This window comes from Ixodes scapularis, unplaced genomic scaffold (assembly GCF_016920785.2).
Source record: "Ixodes scapularis isolate PalLabHiFi unplaced genomic scaffold, ASM1692078v2 PGA_scaffold7__128_contigs__length_106722199, whole genome shotgun sequence".
In the NCBI taxonomy this organism is placed as follows: Eukaryota; Metazoa; Arthropoda; class Arachnida; order Ixodida; family Ixodidae; genus Ixodes; species Ixodes scapularis.
Window position 1 is genome coordinate 19,665,669 of NW_024609882.1, and position 22,895 is coordinate 19,688,563.

The 22,895-nt window shown below is 46.7% G+C and overlaps 1 protein-coding gene across 1 annotated transcript in view; it reads right to left on the reverse strand.

Annotated features, from left to right (window-relative positions):
- Positions 1-4,457: 4,457 nt before the first annotated feature.
- LOC8027499 (peroxidase-like) overlaps positions 4,458-22,895 on the reverse strand; it is a 139,537-nt gene continuing 121,099 nt past the window's right edge. Inside the window, exons 10-16 of the mRNA XM_042286353.1 lie at positions 21,751-21,992; positions 21,019-21,151; positions 16,794-16,921; positions 12,802-13,004; positions 11,360-11,529; positions 6,119-6,227; positions 4,458-4,551 (exon numbers count right to left, since the gene is read on the reverse strand). Of these exons, the coding sequence (XP_042142287.1) occupies positions 4,458-4,551; positions 6,119-6,227; positions 11,360-11,529; positions 12,802-13,004; positions 16,794-16,921; positions 21,019-21,151; positions 21,751-21,992 (1,079 nt within the window). The remainder of the gene's footprint in view (positions 4,552-6,118; positions 6,228-11,359; positions 11,530-12,801; positions 13,005-16,793; positions 16,922-21,018; positions 21,152-21,750; positions 21,993-22,895) is intronic.

Below are 22,895 nucleotides of genomic sequence, written 5' to 3' on the forward strand. Positions count from 1 at the left end.
TTGTTCCGAGATTTCTTCTAATACACACTTTGGTGGCTCGCGTTTTGTTATATTGGTAACCGATTTTTCTTGCGAGTAAACTTGTATAGGACGCCAAAAATTACACCGGTGTAAGACTTCCATCTTATACATGCATATCGCATATGATAAATAGATGGACCGACCCTTTACAGTCAGAGTCGGTTTGTGTACTCACCCCTCACTCTCAGCCGATTTGCTTCCTTGACCGCGCAAGGTGAGCAACTCCAGCTATAGAGCCGTTGTTCGTTTAAAGTAACACTGTTGGTTGTTATCTCTATAGGGAGTATTCACATGGCGGCCATGGCTGTGTGCGCGAATGCTGAGCGCGTGCTGATGGCGAGCTTCCGCAGTTCTTTCACAACGTGCATTCCGCACCATCAAGAGTGGCGGTCTTAGCAGCCTATTGATGTGAGCTCGTTCGGAGCATGCGCTCTAAACAGCACCCACAAATATGGCGTCCAGTGAATACTTCCTATAGTCACATTTTTGCGTTCAGTAACACTTTGTTGTAATATGTTGCGTAGAACATGCTCAGACTCACCTTTCACAAGACACACCAAGAGGTACGTTCACCTTACAACATGTTGCTGTTTACCCAGCGGCATTTGCGTGGTAGGTTGGCGAAAATGGTAAACAGAAACACATTTTCTTTTCTGGGATTGAGCGTCCAAGCAAATCACGCCCTTACAAAAAATATCAGAAAGAGTAAACATAAAAGAAACGACGCTTGCGAGATGGTACAACACAAAAATAAGGGAAGTCTTTATTACAAAAGTTCTATTCCATACTTCTTTCACATCATTTGAAGTTCTATAAGGTTCTATAAAAGGGTCGCGTTGTACCATGTCTACGCTGAAATCGCATTTGGCAAGGCACATTCTTTATTTATTTATTTATTTATACGGGTTGCCATGGTCGCTCGCAACGCTGCCATCAGCTGTCGTTGATTGAAGAACCACCTTTGATCTACGGCTTCCATCCCGGCATTCAGTTAGTGAAAGTTAATTTCTTTCTAAACTCTCAACTTGATTAAGAGCGAAATGAATTGTGGCGCTACATCAGAGCGTTTAAAGGGTGACCCGCTAAAGAGAACAACAACCAAGTGAAAAGCAGGAATTGAGACGGAAAAAGAAAGGGGGGCTCTCTGCGAATCGGGTATCTTTGGAGAACCGCCAAGGGGTGCGCACTGAAGAAAAGGTTTGAGAACTGAGGGCAGGAGGTAGAGGTGTTGAACCATAGAGAACAACGTTTGAGAGAATGACGCTTTGTGCCGATTTCTTTAAAAAACGACGTTCTCAGAAGCGGTACTAAAACGCGTTGATAGTTTCAACTACGGGTTCTGCTCGTACCAACGTAAGCTTAAAAGTTTGTACGGATCAAATGAAAACTTGAAATTTCTAGTTCGATATGCTTAGTTTAGTTCTGCTTACTCGCTTAGATTTGCTCTGTTCGGTCCCTTAGGAAAATGATCAATGAGTTTCTATTGAGTTTCTAATGTATTTTATAAGAATGCAGTAGAAACTCAATAGAAACTCATTGATCATTTTTGTGAGGGGTGGTAGTAAATTAGGGATAGGTCAGGTATTTTGTGGGCCCCTTCTTAGGCTGGAGTTCAGCGACTTGCACTAGGAGCTGCGATGTTGCGTGAAGGGAAGAAAAAGTGCCGGCGATAACTGTTTTTTGACTTGCACGATCGACACCTGACAGTGCGGCAAAGCGTTTTTAGGCTTGCGCAGTGTGGAAACGTCAAGGTACGACATTTTGCTTTTTGGCTCAGATGATGTTACTTTGGAACATGGCCAACGTTAATGGTAATAATATACGCTTCTTCAAACAAAGTGATTGTCTTTTAGGGTGGCAACGGCGATTGTCATTGATTTCATCCGTCATTTCACATTCCCTCAGAAATAAAAGGTGTGCAAATGTTCCAGAAACAGGTTAATCTAACGCAACACACCTCACGTACAGAGCGCGACACTGTTAACGCGAACAAGCGATCGCCGGTTGTTCCAGTTTATCTCTTTGAAACCAAGAGATGTCATCCAAGTTATTATTGCTACGGAAAGAGCTCATTTAGCTCTTTATATATAAGCGATGAAATTTCGTGCTCGCTAATACTGTTTAGAAGTAAAATGCGAAAATGCGCCGATGTCGTGTTCGCGCTAACATTGTCGCGATGTGTACCGTGGAAGCTTTGGCCTAGCAGTGTTAGTAGCGGTGTTGAGAGAAAGACAGAATAAACAAACCATAAGTTTTGTCACTGAGTTCTGTCGCTTGACTGCCACTGACGGTGAAAAAAGAAAAAAAAAAAAAAGGGGGGTGGGAAGGAGTGAAACAGGCAAGGCCAGAGAAGATGAAGAAAATGTGGGAACAAGGTTGGTAGAAGAGGAGGGAGGGCTGAGGCAAAGTAGAGTAAGGACACTTCCAATATTCAGGCACACTAGCTCCGAGTCTCCGTGTCGAGGTTTCACCGCTTTCCGATGATAAACAAGGACCTGGTCTTGATACGTCCAGTTTTCAGGAATTTTCGCTCCAAAAAAGTTCAAAAACATTAGCTTTGGAATCAGTGTTGTTGTCGACAAAACGTGTTGCTCGTGCCTGTGACTAAAATCCTCGAGCGTCTTTTCCTGAAACGTCATTTTTGTAAAGTTGTTCGCTAAAGCTAACCTTCTCCCCTTCCGCCCGCTCGTACCAAAGCGGAAGCCTCGTGGTGGCATGCTCGCATACATGCAAGCATGCCACCAACATTATTTGGAGGCATGAGGACACCACCTCTTTGTCAACTCGGTCACGATGTGGGCCGCTTGTTGGTGGCACGAAGGCGCTTCAACGGCTGCCGACAAGGCGCTTTTGTCGCGTCGGTCAACAAGGTTGATCGTATATTTGCCCAGTGGGACTCGGCTCATAAACTACACATCCTATCTGTATACCCTGAGATTGTTCGCGCTACATAAAGACAGTGAAGTTCAACGCGGACAGACTTGGCGAGTGTGTATTTCAAGACGGAACGTTCACGGGAGTAAAAGGTTGCTGAGTAAGAAGCTCGTACTTCTGAAGTAACAAAAATATAAAAAATAAAGCGCAGTTAGAAAACATGACAGCGACATGTTACTGCCACACATACTCGATCCCACCAAATAGTCACAGAACAACATGCTGGCCAACACGGCGTAAGGTTGATCGAGTTGCAAAAAGCTCGTTCCGTTATGCTGACAAACAAAAATGCTGTTTGTCGTGCTAGTTGGGATAGGCCACAAACAGTATCTCGGACAGACGATAGCCAGGCTCGAAGTCTCGACCAGTGAAGATCATATGCTCCTGGTTCTAACTTGTTTAGCTGCCCTTCCCTCCGCCGTGTAACATTCGAAACTGACCTGAGTAAAGATGTTTGCCGTCTTCATCTTTGATATATCACGTTCCTTCCCTTTGACCCTCTCCCAGTCAAAGCAACACTCACATTCCGTGACGCGTGACCTTAACAGTGGTTGACTATCTGCTTAGCATGCCAACAAACCCGAGTATAGCTGGAAAGCAGCTAGAGCTCCTTCAAACTTCATCGTCATGTGCTACAACTACATCAACGAAAAATAATTTTGTTTTTCATGTGCCTGGCGCTAGAAATACTTGATTTTTTAGGAACATTACCGCAAGGTTGTGCTTTCATATGTAAACTAATTAATATATAAATTTTCAAAAAATGTCACGGCTGAGAACTTCATTTTTGAAACAAACGTTTCGCTTCTCCATTCAATCAAGTGGTGTAATACATAATTCGGTACATTCTGCCACAAGACACAATGTGCAAGGTGTGGCGTACTTGGTTCCTCACCTAGCGCGAGCTGTTTTAAAAAACTAATGCCAATTTCTCTTGAATGCTTTCATATATATATTATATAGAGAGATTGTTTTAGGCGTCCATATGAATGAACACGAACGTTCATACGAGATTGTACCAGCGCTAACTCTAAAAATGTCGCCATCTGACGGATGCGCTTAAAATAGTGATCTCATTAGATCAACTATCTCGAACAAACGCCCACCCCTGAAAGATCGCCCACCTAATATTTTTTTTCCCTTTTTACTCTCTACGTCAGGTTTTCTTGGTATTTAAGGTAAGGGCGTTTACTTGTAATTAAGGGTAATTAGACCTGCAGTTTTAATGTTTTTGTTGTTGTTTTGCTCGGTACTGGTTGAAAGCTTAAGCACCGCTACCCTGCGAGGAAACGAAACACCGGTCGAGACCTCGTGCCGTGTGCTTCCACTGTACCCCTCGGATGTCCCCGCGGAAAGAACTGTACAAGAAAGAGGCAGGCTGCGTCCAAGGGACGGCGACGTCCGGGGTGGCGTTCTTGCGCAGTCCTTGTGCTCGATGACAAGTGTCCCTTGCATGGGCAGCTGGCGACTTTGTGACTGGAAAGGGCGACGTGTTGCGTTGGTCATTTCCTGAAGGAGTATCCGCCGTGGATGGGATCTTCTTGCCAGTACCGGAGGTCGATGCCCGGGATGTCCTCGCAACGGAACCTCGGGTTGCTGCGAAACGGGGGTTTGTGTTGCCTCCACTTGAGATGCTCACAGTTACACGCGAAGAGGGGTCAGTACACACAAATGGTCCAGAAACAGACCTGTCCTAAGTAGCACGCCAAAGAAACGCCTAACTTTGGTACACGCTTGGCAATCCTATAGGGGCCATTATTGGGCCTAATACAGTATTACTCCAAGACGCTAAAAAGTGCCAAAATTATTTTTTTTTGTGTGTGTGTGTGGGGAGGGGGGATTGGCACGTTACATAATTACCCCAGAGTCAGACTTCTGCCAAAGATGTATAAACCGAAGAGCCAACAGCGAAGCTTAAGTCGGGCAACTGTCTAGCAACTCAGGCGCAACGTTTCCACATGAAAACAAAACAACCTGAAGTGCGTAAGACTAACTCGGGCTAGTGTTTGGTGATTTAGGCTCAAAGGTGCCTGATGACAGCAGTAAAGCTGATAGTGTTGCTTAGTGTTGAAGTAAAGCTTTGGCACTTGTTTGGCGGATCAAAACTAAGATAACCAGACTCTGGACAAAGAATGTCAAGTTTGGCTCTAAGTTTCTTTGGGCTCTTGAAAACCTAAAATTCCCAGAAAAAAAAAAAGTTTGCTTTAAAGAACTGTGCTACCTGGGATACTGTCATACCTGGAGTTAACTGCTCCGAACCAAAAGTGACGTATCTTGTTGCAAAACTTCTTTTTGCAGTTTTTTTTTTTTTTTTTTTTTGCTAGGGTGGAAAATATGTTTTTAGGAAGAGGCCTGTTTCCACAGGTATACTCCGCTAGATAAAAAGCGTGTAGTGCTGAATTTACCACGTTACATCATATCAGAGGTCAGAGCGGTGCGCAAACTAAGCACGAGTGCTGCGTAAAGGTCCATCTAGGGCTCGTGCTCACTCAGGGAGGAAACGTGTCCCAGACGAACACTGACGCTGCACTCGTGTTCAGTCCCCCCTTTCGCCCTTTCATTTCTTTTTGTGTATTTTATGGTGTGTACTGTCTGTCAGTGAGAAGTTGCAGTGAGGAGAAACGGAACAGCCGGAACAACATAGACAGCAAAAACGTTGAAGACTGCGCTGGTCGGTACTGATTTATATAAAACAGCGAAAAAACAAAACAAAAAGAAAACATGGATAAAGGAATGAACTGAATGTAAGGGCGCAAACCAGCTGGTAAATATCAAGGATGACAATAAAAGAAACCGAGACTGCGGCTAAAAGCGACACATACACTGAAAGTCTCAATTTACGTAGCCGAAAAATGTATTTCCCAAAACGTTCTTAAATAGTCATTAATGTCAAACAAAACTGGAAGAGAGTAAACGGGAAACCTTTTTTTCACAACTAAACCCTAAAAGATCACCATAAGAACACAAAAGACGTCGCGACATCCACCTCTTCTTCTACCTTTTACTTCAAGTGTCGCTTTCACTCTCAGCTTCGTTTTTTTTTTTTTTTTTTTTTTCCTTGTCATGACTGAGGAAGCCGCGAACGTAGACAGAGCCAACGTCTACGCATTCGCGTGATGAAGATGAAGATAGTGAGCTAGTGACTGTTTCCCGTGGCACTCACTAGATCCGATGGGGCAGCCTCATCACCCAGAGCTGGATGGTGGGAATGTCGTCGCCGTTCTCGCAGATGATTTTGGACTGTGTCGCTTTTCGGATCTCCTGCAGCTGCTCTGTTCGCCAGGAAGGAGGTGAAAAAATACAATGAAGATATTGCAATAGTTAGTCGCCGTTTGTGGCTAATGGTGCTCCTACTGTCACCCCCTTCTGTTTATCCTGAGGACTCCTGCATTATGGCGTTTCACTTTGACACCGTCTCGAATCATGCATTCGTGTCTGCGAAATTAAAATGGGATTTATTCTTATATATTAAAGACGGATTCACTCTTTACATATAAAATCGCCGGAAAAAAATTAGAAAGAGCAAGAATCATAATATATCTGACCGCGCGAAGGAAGTTAATGAATTATGCCACATTAACTGACTATCACAACGTCGCAGATTATCCTATTTATGTATTTATTTATTCAGGTATAAGGCATAAGCATATATAAGTTACAGGGATGCTTGAACCAGCCAATGAAAAAGAAGCACATGGTAAAATGCAATACTATACACTGAATGAGATCCCAATGTAACGCCTTCAAAAAAGAAAAAGAAAACGTATTCTGATAGGGTATTATTGCGGTTGAATGCAAAAGATGACCATGGTACTCCTGTCTTCTTTCGCTTAGAGTGCTTAATAATGCTTAATACTTCACAACAAAATATAAAAGACCCGCGAAAAAGAAGGGGTACCGGTATTTTGTTGTTATTGTTGACGTTTTCAGAAGCTTCTAGAACTTACCGAAAGAGGGGATTTGTCAAGGATTTAGATGATTAGATCATGTGTTATTTTTGCGTTAATGTTGAATACATAAAGCTTGAGGTCATTAGCGAGTTCGGTGAGGCTTAACAAGATATATGTCTAGGTGGTATAATAAATTTGTGAACAGCGTTACGCACCATACTATGAGCATTCCTCCGTGTAATTTCGCTAAAAGAAATGAGGTTCGCAACCAATAAAGGAAACATCAATCCTCGAAAGAGGCCGTTCCAGCAGGCGATGGTGTGAGACCTCATATTTTCGACAAGATAAGAGGAACTTATCTATGAATTCAAGTTCCGTAAACGTTTCGGTGATGCATCTGCACACTAAAAAAAGTCTGTGCGTCTACTTTCACGCACACCACTCTGAGAGCCAATCAGCGCAACTTACGGAGGCAGCTCGGCAAATGACAATCCCGAAACATATGTTTAGACCTAAAACTCAGTCTGAGTTGTGACATTAAGCAATGCAAGCGTGACGTTGTGCATTGCTTAATGTAACAACTCAGTCTGCGTTTTTTGGTCTAAACATATGTTTCGGCATCGTCATTCGCCAAGCTGCCTCCGTAAGTTGCGCTGATTGGCTCTCAGAGTGGTGTGCGTGAAAGTAGACGCACATACTTTTTTTAGTGTGGAATCTCATTCGTGTCATATTACATCCTGCACTGACAGGATTCACGCCTATTCGTGTGCCAATCAAACATGAGCCATTCCACTCCGTGGAGGTAGATGACCAGCGAAGATGTTTAGCCCACGACAAAGACGTGTCACAGAATTTTAAACAAAGTTACGAACGCATTTATTGTCTGCGCTTGTGCTTGGCATTTTGTGCACGATCTTCATCGGTGGTGTTTGCCGCCCACCGCCGCCGCTGACATTCTCGTTGCCGCTCCCGCCGTTGCTCTTCGAATGCGCGTTGCTCTTCGGGAGTCCGGACTATACGCGGCATCTCCATTACGACGAGAGAAGTTAAAATGAAAATAGAGAACGGCGACCTGTCTTTCTGTTGTTGTTGTTTTTATGTACATTCGCGTGAACGGCTTTCCCCGCCCCGAGGAGCCGGAGGAAACTAGACACGCGCGACGGGACCGCCACCCCAGGAGAGCGGAAGGAAACTAGGCACGCGAGCGCTTGGAACGACGACAAAGAGAGGGCGGTGCAAGCGTTGACAGGGCCGATGCGGGTCGCATGGCGGCCAATCATTGAGATGCGTCTATTGTCTACCCGAGAGTCTATTGATTTTGAAAATGGTGCCTATTGAAAACTAATCTACTGAAAATGCATATCAAAGTGATGAGACTTATAATCTTTTGCGTGGAATTAAGTGATTTTGCATGAAATTCGGGACCTGAGTTTTTGTTGACGCACGTGAGAAATCCACGGAACCCTAGCCATAAACAGCTTCGTTGTAAAATGTGTGATGATGAAACTCGGTAAAATTTACAAAGTTGTCGCGCGTTAGAGTTAAAAATCATACAGCTCCTAAATGTGTCATGCACTCAGTGGGGTAGTCGAGTAGTTATTTAAATGTAAACCCCAATTTTAATACCAAGGGGAGTAAAAAAAAACGACGAAATACATGTTTTGCGAAATCGTGTATTTATTTTGACACGCTCAAATCTACGTCTCTGCCTAATACAAGGCACTTGTCGAAACGTTTCTTCCATTGTTCAATATAGTATTTAAACTCGTCGATTTTAATGCATTTCAGCGCTTCTGGCGGTTTTTGTTTCGCCTCTTCCACATTCGTACACCCTTTTCCTTTAATAACTTTTTTTTTTCCATTCGGGGAAACAACAAAAACGTTTCACGGGACGAGGTATATGAGAAGGGTGGGGTACAGGAATCATGCCATTTTTGGTCTAAAACTGCTAACCTCAAAGCGCGGCGCGGCAGGCACGTTGTCATGGTGGACAAACCAGTCTCGTCACAACTCAGGTTGTCATTCGGACCACACCGCTTTGAGTGTTCAGCAGACTTTTACCAAAGACGGCTTGGCTCCAGTGCCCCACTTACCTACTCACCCGACCTCGTCCCATGAGACTTTCTTTGTTTCCCCGGGTGAAAAAAAAATCCCAAGGGGAAACAGATTGCCTACGTGAAAAGGTGAAAGAAAAAGCTGTAGGACCAATGAAAGGCATACAAATTGACGAGTTTAAACGGTATTTTAAGCATTGGGAAAACATATCGACAAGTGCATTACACTAGGCGGAGAGTACTTCGAGGGCGACTAAAATTTTATTTTGTAAAAATAAATACACGATAGGGTATAAAAAAAAGAAACATCTTTCTTTTGTTTCCCTCGTAGACCCGCTGCAAAGTGGTTACTTGGACCAGTTTGTTCATGGTCTTAGAAGGTATAAACGCGTCGAAAACAACAAGGACGAAAACGAAGTAAGACAAACACAAGGCGCACTCGGAACGCGAGTGCGCCTACTGCAACGTCAGCGTTGTTGATCTTACTTTGTCTTCGTCCTTGTTGTTTTCGGCGCTTTTATACGTTCTAAAGGGATACGGAATCAAAATTTGAAATATCCCGAAACACTTCGAAACTGGTGCAATATGATTCGTAAGTGATAATCAGACGCTTGTATTTTCAGCGGATAGTTATGCGGGGAGCAAGTCGTCTGCTTTTTGCGCAGGAGTTGCGGTGACGTCAGAACGACGCCGCGCTCTGATTGGCTGATCGAATAAAAAAAAAATAGGGAGTACATTTCGATGGTAGATGCTTCGAGGTCTACCCACTATTTTTTTTTCAATCGACCAATAAGAGCTCGGCGTCGTTTTGACGTCACCTGAACTCCTGCGCAAAAGGCAGACGACTTGCTCTCTGCATATTTTTCGCTCCAGCCGCCGGATTCTCCATGGCGAGCGTTTCAAGCGGCGCGATACGTCTCGGGACGTTTGACCGTGACGTCACGCTCGCAACGTCTCACGGAGTCATAAACGGCGAAGGGTGCCGTTATTACGGTCGTCGTAACTTGGTGGCGAGAGCTTTATCGTCAACGCGTTACAATCCCGCAGAGTGGGAGTACCCGTGGAATGGGTGTGCTAGAACCACACTAGTACACGTTACTCCCCAAAAAGTCACTAAATACCTTTACTCGTTACTCGCTCAAAAAGTGACAAAATACCTGACTCGTTACCGAATCTCAAAAGGATCGAGTTACACGATCCCAAATGTAACGAGTTACTTTTCTCGTTACTTTGACGACCAAATACACAGCTGTTTTTGTTTCATGGTTTATTGTTTTCTTTCCAGCAGTTGTTGCACTTAAGCAGTAGCGGCCTCTCGAAGTGTTTATGAGTTTTGTTTCCCCGCTTCCTTGCAAATGCATTTCCGGTGACGATGAAGAGTCGGTCTACTGACATGCTCGAAGGAACGGCAGTGTTGCGCTTCAGGAAGAGCTGGCGAATCTGGGATATCCCTCTCTCTTTTGTTCTCTATGCTTCTAAGGTTCGAAGTGGACCATAGGTTCTGTGCCTTCCCTTGTTGGCAACCTACAGGTTTACATTTGTTCTGCAGACGATTCTAGAAGGTTCAACCAACGAACCTCATTGTGTTCGCTGGACGAAGGGCATTTTCAGCAGTAAAGTTCGACTGACGAGTTCAGCGATGAATGTGGCTAGTCTGTCATACTGTTCAGCTGTTTTTCGATATGCCCACATCCCTTTGTGGCAATAGACGCACACTCAGGTTAGAGTTAAAACGAGGCTGTTTAAACGTTAAGTTGTACACGTTACTCTTCCAAAGGGACGAAATACCGTTACTCGTTACTTGTCATAGTGACTAAGTACGTTGCTGGTTACTTTTCTAAAAGTAACCAAATACGGTACTCGTTACTGAAGTAAGTAACCAGGTAGAAGTAACTGGTTATTAGTAACGCGTTACCTACATGTCTGGCTAGAATGAGAGGTGTGCCAAGCGCCACGCGTTCCCGGGTGCCTCTATCGGACACAGCCGCGCCGTGGCGTTGCTACTTATGGGTCCGTGACGTCAGACATTCCAAAGAAGTTCGCCCCCCCCCCCCCCCCCCCTGACTACCAGGTGGTACTAAAAAAATTGTTTTATTTGTTTATTCACTTATTTTATTTTATTGTTTTTTTTTCTTTTTTGCTTTTACGGAGGAAAGATTTGTGTCTGTGCAACGTCGACACGAAGAAATAGGCACTAAAGTTTCGCTTCCGTACCCCTTTAAGACCTTGTTGGCCCTTTTCAAAAGCCGCATCAAGCGGCACAACATTGTACCGGGCATAGCTTCCTGCGAGAAGCGTGTTATTGAATCCGAGTTCACGCTGACGCAGCAGTCGTGTTCAATGCCTGCTCAGAGCGAACGCCCGAAATACGGCGTCCCCGCATAATCGACGCAGCGTCCAGAGGAGGACACGCGCAGCTTTGAAACGAGTCTATGGTCGGCACGACGGAGGGGGACTCACCGGGCGTGAAGGAAGACGGCAAACCCGGGTTCTCGAACCAGAAGCGGTCTCCCCGGCGGAGGTTCGAGAACTGCCTGGCGATGATGCAGGCGAACGTGGGGCCGATCATGCCCCCGGGCAGGGTGCGCTCCGAGATGCCGCCGCTCCACAGGTCGATGTCGTCCGGGTGCCTGCGCCAACCGCGCGTCAGAGCTCGTCAGCAGCGCGCATGCACATCAAATTGGACAGAAGCACGCTTGTCTCTTCGAGTGACGGCCGTGGCGAATTGAGAAAGTTCCCGGCGTTGCTTGCGGTAAGCCGTTGACCCGATGGACGGAATTTTGTCGTATGGTTCGGGTGCATCGTCGGCACCCCCCGGTAATATGGATGTAGAGGAAATCTTTGTATTTCGTAGAGTCAGTCTACCATTATTCAAGTCGGCGGTTTGGGAGGTTTCGGTGGCGAACGAGCCTGCAGCCAATGACCACCGCCACGAATACGCTTGAAAGCCTCACATGGTCGCTCGTGGATCCACGAAACGCCGGAAATGTCCGCACACCGAGTGCTGTCGAGCCATGACTTTGAAAATAGTGGATTCGTTGTATGCAGTACATTTTAGTTCGCAAGCGGACGGCAGCCATGTTTGTATATGGTACACGTGGAACCCAAGGTTAGTATATTACAAACGCACACCGGTGTGATTCTTATCCAGATTAACACGGGAAGGGGAGAGGATTGAACAAGCACTTAGAAAACAATAAAAATACAGCCTTTGAAAAAAAAAAAACTGCAGGACGTCTTGTAATGCCGAAAGGAACTCTGGGAACTGGTTGTACAGAACCCGCCCTCAGCAGAAAACTGAAGCAACACAGGCGAGAGCAGGTGCTAACTCAATACCACAAAGAATGAAGACCTTAATGATCACTTTTCTACGTCACGTATATACCGAGGGCCAGCCCAGGGTACATATTGGACACAAAAGCTGCGTCTGCGTTTGGCGGGTACTCGTGCTTTGACAGAACGAACCCGATTTCCCACCGAACGCTGAATTCGTTGCGCGCAACGCCTTATAAATGTTTTTTTTTTTTTTAGAGCGCAGCTCTTAGGCGCCCGTTTCCGGCTTGAGCGGCGTCGCCGTCGCCGTCGCCGTCGGTGTAACCGCGACCCCCCCTTGAGGACCTCGGGAGGACCTCGGGTACCTTCGGTGACCTCGGGGAGGGGGGGTCACGTGACCCCCCCCCCCCCCGAGGTCACGCGACGCCCCCCTCCCCCCAGAGGTCACGTAATCCCCCCCCCCCCCCCCCCTCGGTACCCTTCTTTCCTCCCCCTCAAGAGCTGAGCTCTAATTCGGCGTTACAGGGAGTTGTAAACGGCTTTCATTTTTTTATTTTTTTAAGAGGTTTATTGGCGCATATGGTGTAATCGAGGACGCTCTGTTCTGCGGAGCCGTGTGCCACGCTCACTTGTAGATCTGCGAGTATCGGAAGGCGGTGCCGTTGCTGAGCCAGGGCTCCAGGTCGGCGAAGGCGTGCGCCCTGGGCAGGCCGCACCACTCTCGGAACGAGTTGTAGCCCGGCACGCCGTGCTCCCGGGCCCGCTGCAGGTTGATGGAGATGAGGTCCTTGCCGAACGGCTCTTCCGGGTTCTGGAACAGGTGGTTGGTCACCTGCGCCACCCACCGCCGCGGGAGAAAGAGAGAGAAAAAATGCGCGTTCTGAGACGTTACTTGCAGGCGTCCAAGTACGTCCCTCGGGCCGACGTCACACACCTGGTACATCATATATGCGAAAGGCACGGTCTTCAGGCATGATGACAAAATTCTCTGCCGACACGCGGCAATCATGTGTCGAAGCACGCTTCTTTCACACATATGTGCGCTTTGAACTTGTCTAAAAACTCTTTTTGTATGCCCAATCTGACAGGAAGGTCAAACGAGGAAGAAACACGCCTCGGAGAGTGTCTACAAACTTCTACAGACGTTTTAATGCGGTCATACCGGAAGTCTTTATCGAACCCACTCACCAATCCCGACACTCTGGGTGCCACTCTCATCCTACGCTGATTCGCCAATTATCAGAGTGCCTTCGGTCTGAAGGCTTTGAAGATTTCCCGTTAAAAGTGGCGAATAACTCCGTTGTATACGGACATTTTAAAGGCATACAGATCAAAGGCGAAACATCTTATCGCTCAAAAGCATAGTAAAAGTAGAGTGCCTTGGCAGCAGCCTGTGACTAAAGTACAGCACAAGTTTCCATTAAACGCCTACGCAAAACCACCGCAAATGAGGCCGTAGAACAAGTTAAGCAATAAAGAGAACGAGATGATACACTCATTCATATATGAGGTGCACAGACGTGACGCCTGAGATCAGGGGCCTCTCTTTGACACTAATAACACGCTCGCATTGAGTCGTTCGCACGAGGGAAATCTCGGCGCACCTCGATACTTCCCCGAACCCTCGATACTGGGACAGTTTCACGCCCCCGAACGAATGGCAAGAACGCTTACATGGGCAAAATACGAAGGCGCGCATTGCTAACCTGTCCGCCCAATCGGCCACTTATAGAAGCCACGAAATTGGCTAAAAATAACAGTAATGCCAGTAATAATACGGCCTCCATTCCTCTAAGTCAGCTCGGCTGTAAGCTGGTCCGGTCATCCGATCTATGATTGACGTCTATACGGCCGTAACGCGTAGTCCCAGTGCTGTGCATAGAGTCCGTGAATTTGAGGAGACGCGTTTTGGCGATACTGAAACAACCACAAGCTCTCGCTAATAGTGGGTTAGACGTGTTACGTCATCTCTACGTAACGCCGCTTCAGCATTGACGGTTCCGGAAACAACAACGTGGTAATAGGGAGTTTTTGAAGATCCTTTCCGCTGTCCCTCAGCGCTCTCTACGACGCGCTAGGAAATCCGGAACTCTGCATGCAGGCAAGGCTAACAGCACGAATCCGTAGTAGTGGCGTCTTCGTTGTATACAGCGTATAGTGGAAGAAGAGAAACAGTCTGCAAAGCCCCTAATGGACCTTTTCCACATACCGACGGCACCAGGTGGTGGCTGCAGGAACTAAAAATTGAGGAAGTGACCCACCTGCGATAATCGATCCCACCAATCGATAATGGGAGCTACGCTACCAGTTTCTTCGCTATCTGAGCTGCGGCGCGCGACCAACGCGACTTTAAATAGGGGCATCCGTGACGTCCACCCAAACGTCGTGTTTTTCTTTCCGTTCACTATCTTTTTTTGTGTAACACAGTTATATATATGTTGCAATTACGTGTTCTACTCGCTGATCTAGAGCCTCCTTCCGAATTTCTTCGATTTCTCGTGCCGAAATCCGCCGCTTGGCATCGGGCGCTCGCGCGTGCGCAGAACGCTTCTCGGAAAAGGTCCATTGACTCTTGGGTACCCGTAGCGTGTTAAGACTGCGACTTGGGCTAGTTGTTTCTAATACATAATAAAACAATATGCAAAAAAAAAAAAAAAAACAGCATTTGGTTGTACACTGCGATAGATGTGAATGCCAACGGGAGTTCCATTGAACGAAAATTGCGGGAAGGTTCAAAACTCAACTGGAAGGAGAAATACACGAGGTCACCATGATAAGAGCACATCGTCCGAATGTTTGTATCACCGCTCCCTCTATCGCCAACTCTGATAAGGAGCAGGTGCGTGTATCAGCCAAGCTTCAGACACCCACCAGTAACGTCTGGCTCCTGTTTTTTTTTTTTTTCCTTTTTTTTTATCGAAATGTATTCTTAGCGCACGTGTGCGGTTTTAATCTTTTTTATGTTTGTGCTCTATTAAAATTCAGTTGCAAGTTACGCCTGCCCTGTGTGCCTCTCTTCTCTGTCCTCGTATATTTTTTGTGTATTTTTTTATTATATATGTTACGCTTCGTTATTTACGTTTATATACAGGAACGCAACATAAGCCGCCAGTTGCCGACGTCCATAGCTTCCTTCGGATGTAGTCTTCCGTTCACTAACATTACTCTCTTTCTTTCGATCTTTTCTTTCACCCGCGGTATGCAGTAACACGCGTCACAGATGTAAACGCTAAGTACGCAGTCAATCATGCGTCCCCTTTTTTGATGGGGTCCTGTCCAAACCTTCCGCGACCCACTGACAGGACCCGTTACAATCGTCCGCTACGCCTCCGACTCCACTTCCAGAAATATCGCGTATGATATTCGGCCGGGGACAGCTTCCTCTAATGTCAGGAGATGCGCTTCCCCGTAGGCACCGAGGAAACGCGTCCCTGCGACTGCAGGGGGCTGGGATCAAGGCAAGCCCACGTTAGAGTCGCTAGAGAGTTGGTGTAGACCGTTCCGATGCCTCCGATAAAAGTACCCGATAACGATACAATGCGTGCGCCAAGGCGTCGGCGCAACATCCGGTACTGTATCGGAGTAATTAAAATTACCTACTAAGACTCCCTACCAAATAAACTAGTACGCTTATAGAGTGTCGACACCCCATTCGTGGAGTTTCGTGTGGGCGCCGCCATTTTCCTGCATGCGCAATGCAGAGCGGGCTCAATTGGTGATCGTTACGATTAAATAACGCGACTTCCTGAGCTTTAGATATGGTGTGATGAACTTAAGGCGATGTTGTCGCGGATGGAAAAGGATCGACAGGCGTAAAACTAAAAATAGAAGTTTAAACAGCAAACGTGTGAGAAAAAAAAGTCGAGCGTCGATAAAGCAGCAGTGAGCGTAGGGCTCACTGCTGCTTTTCTGATGCTTATGCAGGTGTCTAGCGCGAGAGTTCGTCGGGAGAGTGAGTCGGCAAGGCCACGCTGGGCTTCTTATACATTACACTCAGTATCGTCGCGAATCTTCTGGAATTATGGAGTAGCGTCGTCCAAGCACGTGGCAATGTCGCTTAGCTCTGTCGCTGACGGATTTCACATTTCTGGGTTTCCTGCGATTTCAGATAGCGCTTCCTATAAAACCCCGTCCACACACTTGCGACTCCTTAGAACCGAGTCCATCGAAACCTCTTAAATTTTTTTAGGACGAGAGAACACACTGGCACGCTGGCGCCATCTATGCGGTGACATTGGAAGTGCATTTCGCAAGAGCGAAGGTTTTGCGGGATTTCCGAGGTCAAATGTGCTTAATACCTATGAGAAAGGGTCGTTTATAACGTTGAGCAAAAACTTTCGAGCCAGGAAAGAAAGGATGAAGCGCGAAAAAAATAGAGCATATGCGGGACCGCTAAGTTTCCACTGCTACCCAATAGATGGCGGCAGTGTGCCCTTTCGTCCTAGGAGGTTTTAGAAGGTTCAAAGGCACTCGGTCTTAAGAAGTCGCCAGTGTATGAACAGGCCTTGAGAGGCAGCGATGATTTGAAGTGCCAAGATGGCTCAAGTGTCATTGCTCTGAGGCCTTATGTACTGACTCCAGCCCATGCATGTGGCGTTCGTGTCGCTCGCAATGGCTTTACCTCCTGCGTCACGAAGGGATCGTAGGTCTGCGCCGGAGTGTTGATAAGTCCCCCGGCCAATTCGTCCAGCTTCCCGGGCTCGTACACGATGAAGGGGTGACGCAGCAGGTTTCGGAGCAGATCCTCCCCTGCATGAGACAGACGATGTTGCTTTCTTTCAGAACGAGGAAATCGGAGCTAGTCAGAGCGACGGACACCACCGACCGACAAAAAGCAAAGCCTGGCTTAGGTATTCTGTCAAATGCAATGAAGATGCGGTAGCACTTGATTGGGTTACTATATACTTTGTTTAAGCTTAAGTCCAGACTCAGCCGACGCTACGAGCTAAGGGGACCAATCAAACAGCGTCAAAAGCGCAAGTCACTAGGCCTTCTGTGTTTATATGATTGATTCAGCGATGATAGAACACGTCCTGAAACATAACGAACCCATGATGGAGCTCTTTTGACTGTCTGATTGGTTTTCATCAGGTAGATCAACTTCTAGGGTTGGCCCACTTTATTTGTGAATTCCAGCCACGTTATCTGCATCTCAGTTACCCTTTTTGTGACTCAGTTTTTGCGAGTTCTTCGAAAATGGTAATGGTCTTCCTTTTTTCTTCTTCCTGTTTTTAGCCCAGCAGGACGCATCTTGTCTCAAGCAGATATTTTTACAAATAAAACATAATGGTGGCTGACGTAGACTTGATATTCTGGGCTTGAGGAGAGAGTGAAACTCGTGAGTGGGGCCATATAGCGCGGCTCACTTAGTTCCCTGCCCTTCGCTGCCCGTGGCATCAGCGGACGTCTATCTGGAGAACACTGGAGTAAACTGCAGTCGGTCCGTGCTCCGTGCGTTTTTGAACGGCACCAAGAAAGGTACACATGGCAAACATGCGTTTACCTTTCCTTGTTTTAGCCAACGTTCTAATTATTTGTTGTTATGAGTGTCCTGTGGCTGTTTTTTTTTTCTCGATTACTTATATTTAAATATTGGAAACTTTGTTTTTATTCACCAACGTCTCAACCGAGGCTCAACCTGTTCAGAACCAAAGGAAGAAGAATATTGAGCCAAACCTTATCTAATATTTAATTATCACCTTGATATTACCAACTCTACTAAAACTCTCGAATATCAGGCAACGGCTGCAGCGACGTAGCTTTGCTCTATCTTCAAGGTAAATAGTACTTCCAGCGCTTCGCTGAAAAAGCTGAATGCAGAGCATAAAACATTCGTGAGGCACAATATGGCACTCCCATCCAGTGCTTCAGTTCAAAGTGTGTTCAGCGTATCAGTGGACATCTTCTGTAAGAAATAACGCAACATGTCTGACGAAACTTTCGAGAGTCAGCTGTTGCTCAAAATACTCAGGGTCAATAAATGGAACAGGTGGCAACAATAAGAATTTGAATAGCATTCTTCCCTTTGTTTGTCATTTGAGGACAATATTGTTGAAAGTAACGCCACGAAAGTAACGGATTACTTTTGGGGGTAACGGTCACTTACTTTTATGGGAGGGTAATTGTATTTGTAATAAATTACAATTTAGCCTTGAGTGATTGTAAATGTAATCCCTTACTATTTTCCAGTAACGTGTACTAGTCTGAACTACACCATGGAGCGGAGCCGGCGGCGTCTGTAAGCGCAAAAAAAAAAAACACGGAAGAAATGCCTACCCTCCCATTGGCTGAGCGAAGAGGCTCCTAGATTGCCACTGGCGGCCGCTTCACGAAAGCGCGCGATCGGCCGCTGCTCTCGTGTCACGCGTTGCCGGAGGAGACTCGTGTCAGGCATTGTCCGACGGGACGGGACGGGGGGAGGGGACGGGGAAGGGAGAGGGGGGTTGCGGCCGCTTTACGAGAGAGCTCGCTCGGCCGCCGGCCGCAACCTCGGCAGTAGCGAAACGTGGTCGTCCACGCCAGTACACCGCAGACGAACTAAGGGATTGACAGAAGGACACTCAAGCTTTCGCATTCACAACTCATAAATGCTTAAGTGTCCCCGAACTTGAAAAAAAAAAAAAATCATTGATGGAAAAGGATGTTATAAAATGAGCTTACAACGAAAAACAAAAATTAGAGCTGTATTGAAGGCGCGAAACGAATTTGTTGTTGGCGCCCGCGAGATCACGCGGAGAAGTGGGAACTAGCAGTCACGTGACTGGCCACTATAATCACGTGGTGCTTGTACTCTTTCGGGAGCTTCTAAAAGTCCTTATTAATCCCCGTGTTTTTATTCACTTTTTTAAAAATATATTTTGATGCTTGAGAAACAACAAGTCTAAGAAAATCGTGACATCCGTTTTGACCCATACAAGTAAACAAACAAAAGCATCGCCATTTTTGTTTGAAGGGACGCGTTGACACATGTTTTACTTTGTAACATGTCGGTTTCCCCAAAGCGACGCCGCTGGTCCACGAAGGGCTGCAGTCCTTGTGATCGGCGAGCAGCGACGTCGCTTTAAACAAGCCATCCCGGCTGCTAAAAAATTTTTTTTTTTTCTTTGCTTTGGTTAAGGTGACACGAAGTATAGCGAACAGCACTTCTCTCTTTTAATCTAGCGGATATATTTTCCCGCTAATATTAGCGGCAAAATTGTGCTGTCACGTCACGTGAAATTGTGGCGTCCCTTTAAACTGTGACGTCAGACGATTTCTCCGCTAAATTTAGTGGGTAAATTAACGCCGCGTGATTCGACGTCATCTGATGTCAGAAGCAAGACATGTATTTTGCTATTTATGATTTTTCTGTAATAATTTACAATTCGCCAGCCTTGCACGATCAAACGAATGCTCTCGCCCAGCGCAACGTGCTACTCTAGACAACCGCTCATTCAACCTATTACAAAGCGCGAGTCCGCGGTCCACCCACTTTCTCCGCCAGACAGACGCTTGCTCGCGCATGCGAAGATCATCGGGAGATGCCAATGCCAACGGCATCTCAGCCTCATAACGTCCTCGTTCTCGTTGCCTCGTCACCTTCCATTCAACAACCGGCGGTGACCCACGCCGCCGCCCCCGAGGCAAAGCTGCAGACTCCTTTGTTCACTGTCCTCCGGTCATCTCATCTCCATCAGCGACACAATGTCTACGATCCAATTCTGAGCCCGTGATATTCCATCTTGTGCAAATCGTGGCAACGTTCCGCACTCGGGACGCTAGCTGTCGTCACCACGAGGTCAGTGGTCAGCCCTAGCGCTGATGACTCCGCGGCGGTGGCACTGCTGTGAATGAGCACGGCGTTTGAGCTAATGCTTCATTTCACGTGAATTTATTTCCTCAGTACGCGCGGAGCCCATACCTGGTGTGGGCAAACGCTGACGTGTCTGTAAACAGAGCGTTTGCAAGCAGCCACGCTTGAAAAAGCTAGTCTGGCCTTGAAAAACTCTTTGTGGGGATACCAGTCTGGCAACCATAAGCGCAACCTAACAAGGCCTAACTATCAGACGACCTAAACACGCCAGAAGCAAGATGGCGGCGCCCGGAGGCTTTGCTTGCAAACGTCTGTACTTCGTTTCACCATAAGCCGAGGCGGAGTCAAAGGCTAGAAGTCACACATAAGCGCACAAGCTAAAAATGCAAGAGCCACGGTGCATCTCCTGTACTTGATTGGATCTGAACTTTGTAGCAGACGCCATGAGAACCGAGGAGAGCTGTAACGCCGCGCTTCTGGTGCTCCACAATTGGCCCATGTCGGCTTGAGCGTCAGCTGCGCTATGACCGTATGTGAAACGATATATAGCGCACCTTCACCTGTGTAAATGAAAGACGACAACCAACCAACTCCTAAGAATATAGAAAGCCTACGTTTTGAGGCTGAAAGAAGATTAAAACATGCTGCTCCTCAACGGTCATCGCCGTAGTCACCCCTGAACAAGAGCCGAGTAGGCCTGGAAACGTAGGGTCCTTATATTTTTAGGGTTCGGTTTTCCCAACCAAACGGATTTCTCCCAAATATTTGCTTTGAAGTCTTCACTCGTGTGTAAACGTATGATGTCGGAATCGCGTCTTTTTGGTGAGCAATGCAGAGCAGTCACTGTATTCTATGGTTGTCGCCCAATGAAACGGTCGATGGCCTCTGTGACGGCTGAGCCTCAAAAAGCAAATCTTACTAGACTAGTTGATAGTAATATTACTATATAGTAGTCATAAGTTCTCAACTGTAGTCGAATGGAGTTCTAAATCCACTGAGCGCGTATACGCTGTCATAAGCTGAAGTCTTCATGAACTGGTCATTTGGCTCTTACCGATGAACTCGTGGAACTTGTTGTACCTCCTCACCATGCCCTGAATGAAGGTGTGCCCAAATCGGAACGCTGCCGACTGGAACGAGTTTGACAGTGCCAAGTTCACTTCAGGATCGTAGCCGTGCCAGTAGCCCTGTGCAGAACAAGACCGACGCGGTGTTGGTGCAGTTAGCTCGCCGTATGACCATATAACGAATAGATGTACTTCCAGCGCCTCTCGGGCGCTCACAACACGTCATCCCCGGATATGCTGAAGACAACAACAAGGCAGCTTGGGATTTATTAAAGCAGGGGTCTACCTGGAGACTTCCGACGTATTCCACAAGTGACATCATATCTTTATTTCTAGAAGGCAGAAACGAATGTTACATTCCCGAATGCATCCAGCTGTCCACAGACCCGCCGGCTTCCACAAGTGAGGTCACAATTACACGGTAGAATATTAAGGCCGCACTGTGCGACTTAATTTCTCGGAGTACCTTAATAAATGCAGAGCGCGAGAGAGCACGGACAAGTGAAACTACCGGTGTAATATTGTGTTCATATTGGGCACAAATGTTTGTGGTAAAATTGGGTGTTCTTTAATGCACTGCTCGAGGACAATCTGGATGAATACCGGTGTTTTGTTCGCGCTAATTGTGTCGCCTAACGTACAACCAATTTCGCATTACAAAACCCGTGATGGTCTCTCCTATTTCCCTTCAAAACACCATGACGCCATTTTGTACTTACCTCCTTGAGGAGCGTGAGGTTGTAGCGGACCATGAGGTCTTCCCCCAGCGCCATAGGCAAGAACTCGTTGTAGGTGATATACTGGACGGCGGCGGCCATGATGTGTCTGGTTTCGTGGTAGATGCGGTCGTCATCCCAATGCGGATTTAGCCTGGACAGCTCCATGGCTGCCCGGTTGTGGTCGCGCACGTAGAAGGTGTGTAGCACCGTTAAATGGATCTGTTCGTTCACACGCTCGTCGCCTTTGGACCCCGGGTTCCGTCGGTTGCAAGAAAAAAGTGGAACGTTGTCATTGTAGAACAACGTAATACAGATTCCGCTAGGCTAGCAGCGACTGATGCCTTCGAGCGACATGAGAGAGCAGTCGCGTCAATGTATCTTTACCATACTCATCTCGTCATCTTCACTAGGAGGTCAGCGGGCCTTTTGGTACGGTCTACTCACGTCGCTGCATCAATGCGGCTTTAGATAGCCAAATAAATATTAATGTTACCACTGCTGTAACAAAAAAGTAGAAAGATATTGCCCCGATGCTTTAATGATTCGGCGATATTCATTGCCCTCGCTCTGGTCTTCCATGTCAGTTATGCAACTTGGTGAATCAGACGTTGAGGCGCTTTTACGGAATCTATTTTTATACCTATTCCTTCGTTACATGTTACTTTGCGGTGATGTCGTTTAAGTAGGTTAAATGAAGTGGGTTTCATATCTGATCGGGTACCTGTTTCCAGGCGACATAGAGCCGGACAGAACTCCCTCTGATTTGACTACGGGGCCTTCGGCAATGTGGATTGGTTAGGTTATTTCGATCTAAGCTCGCCGGACAGGGGTGCGGACCTATCACAATATATCAACTCGTGTTCCCATCGTCACGTCTAGAAGGTGTCACTTGGGAATGCACAGGTGATTTGTCCTTTGTTCTTTGAAAAAGCAGATTTCTGCAAGTACGCAGTACCCACGCCTCCACAGGTAAGTGTGCTTGTTTGTAATTCCCTAATCCCACTACAAGAACGACAAACAAAAGCAACCGACACCGACATGCCTCAAGCACGTGCAGCATACTTGCGAAGGTAACTTTGGCAGGCTTGCGATCACTCATGCTCACTTTCCTAACACCACTGCAATTTCCTGTCAAAGGTACCTTC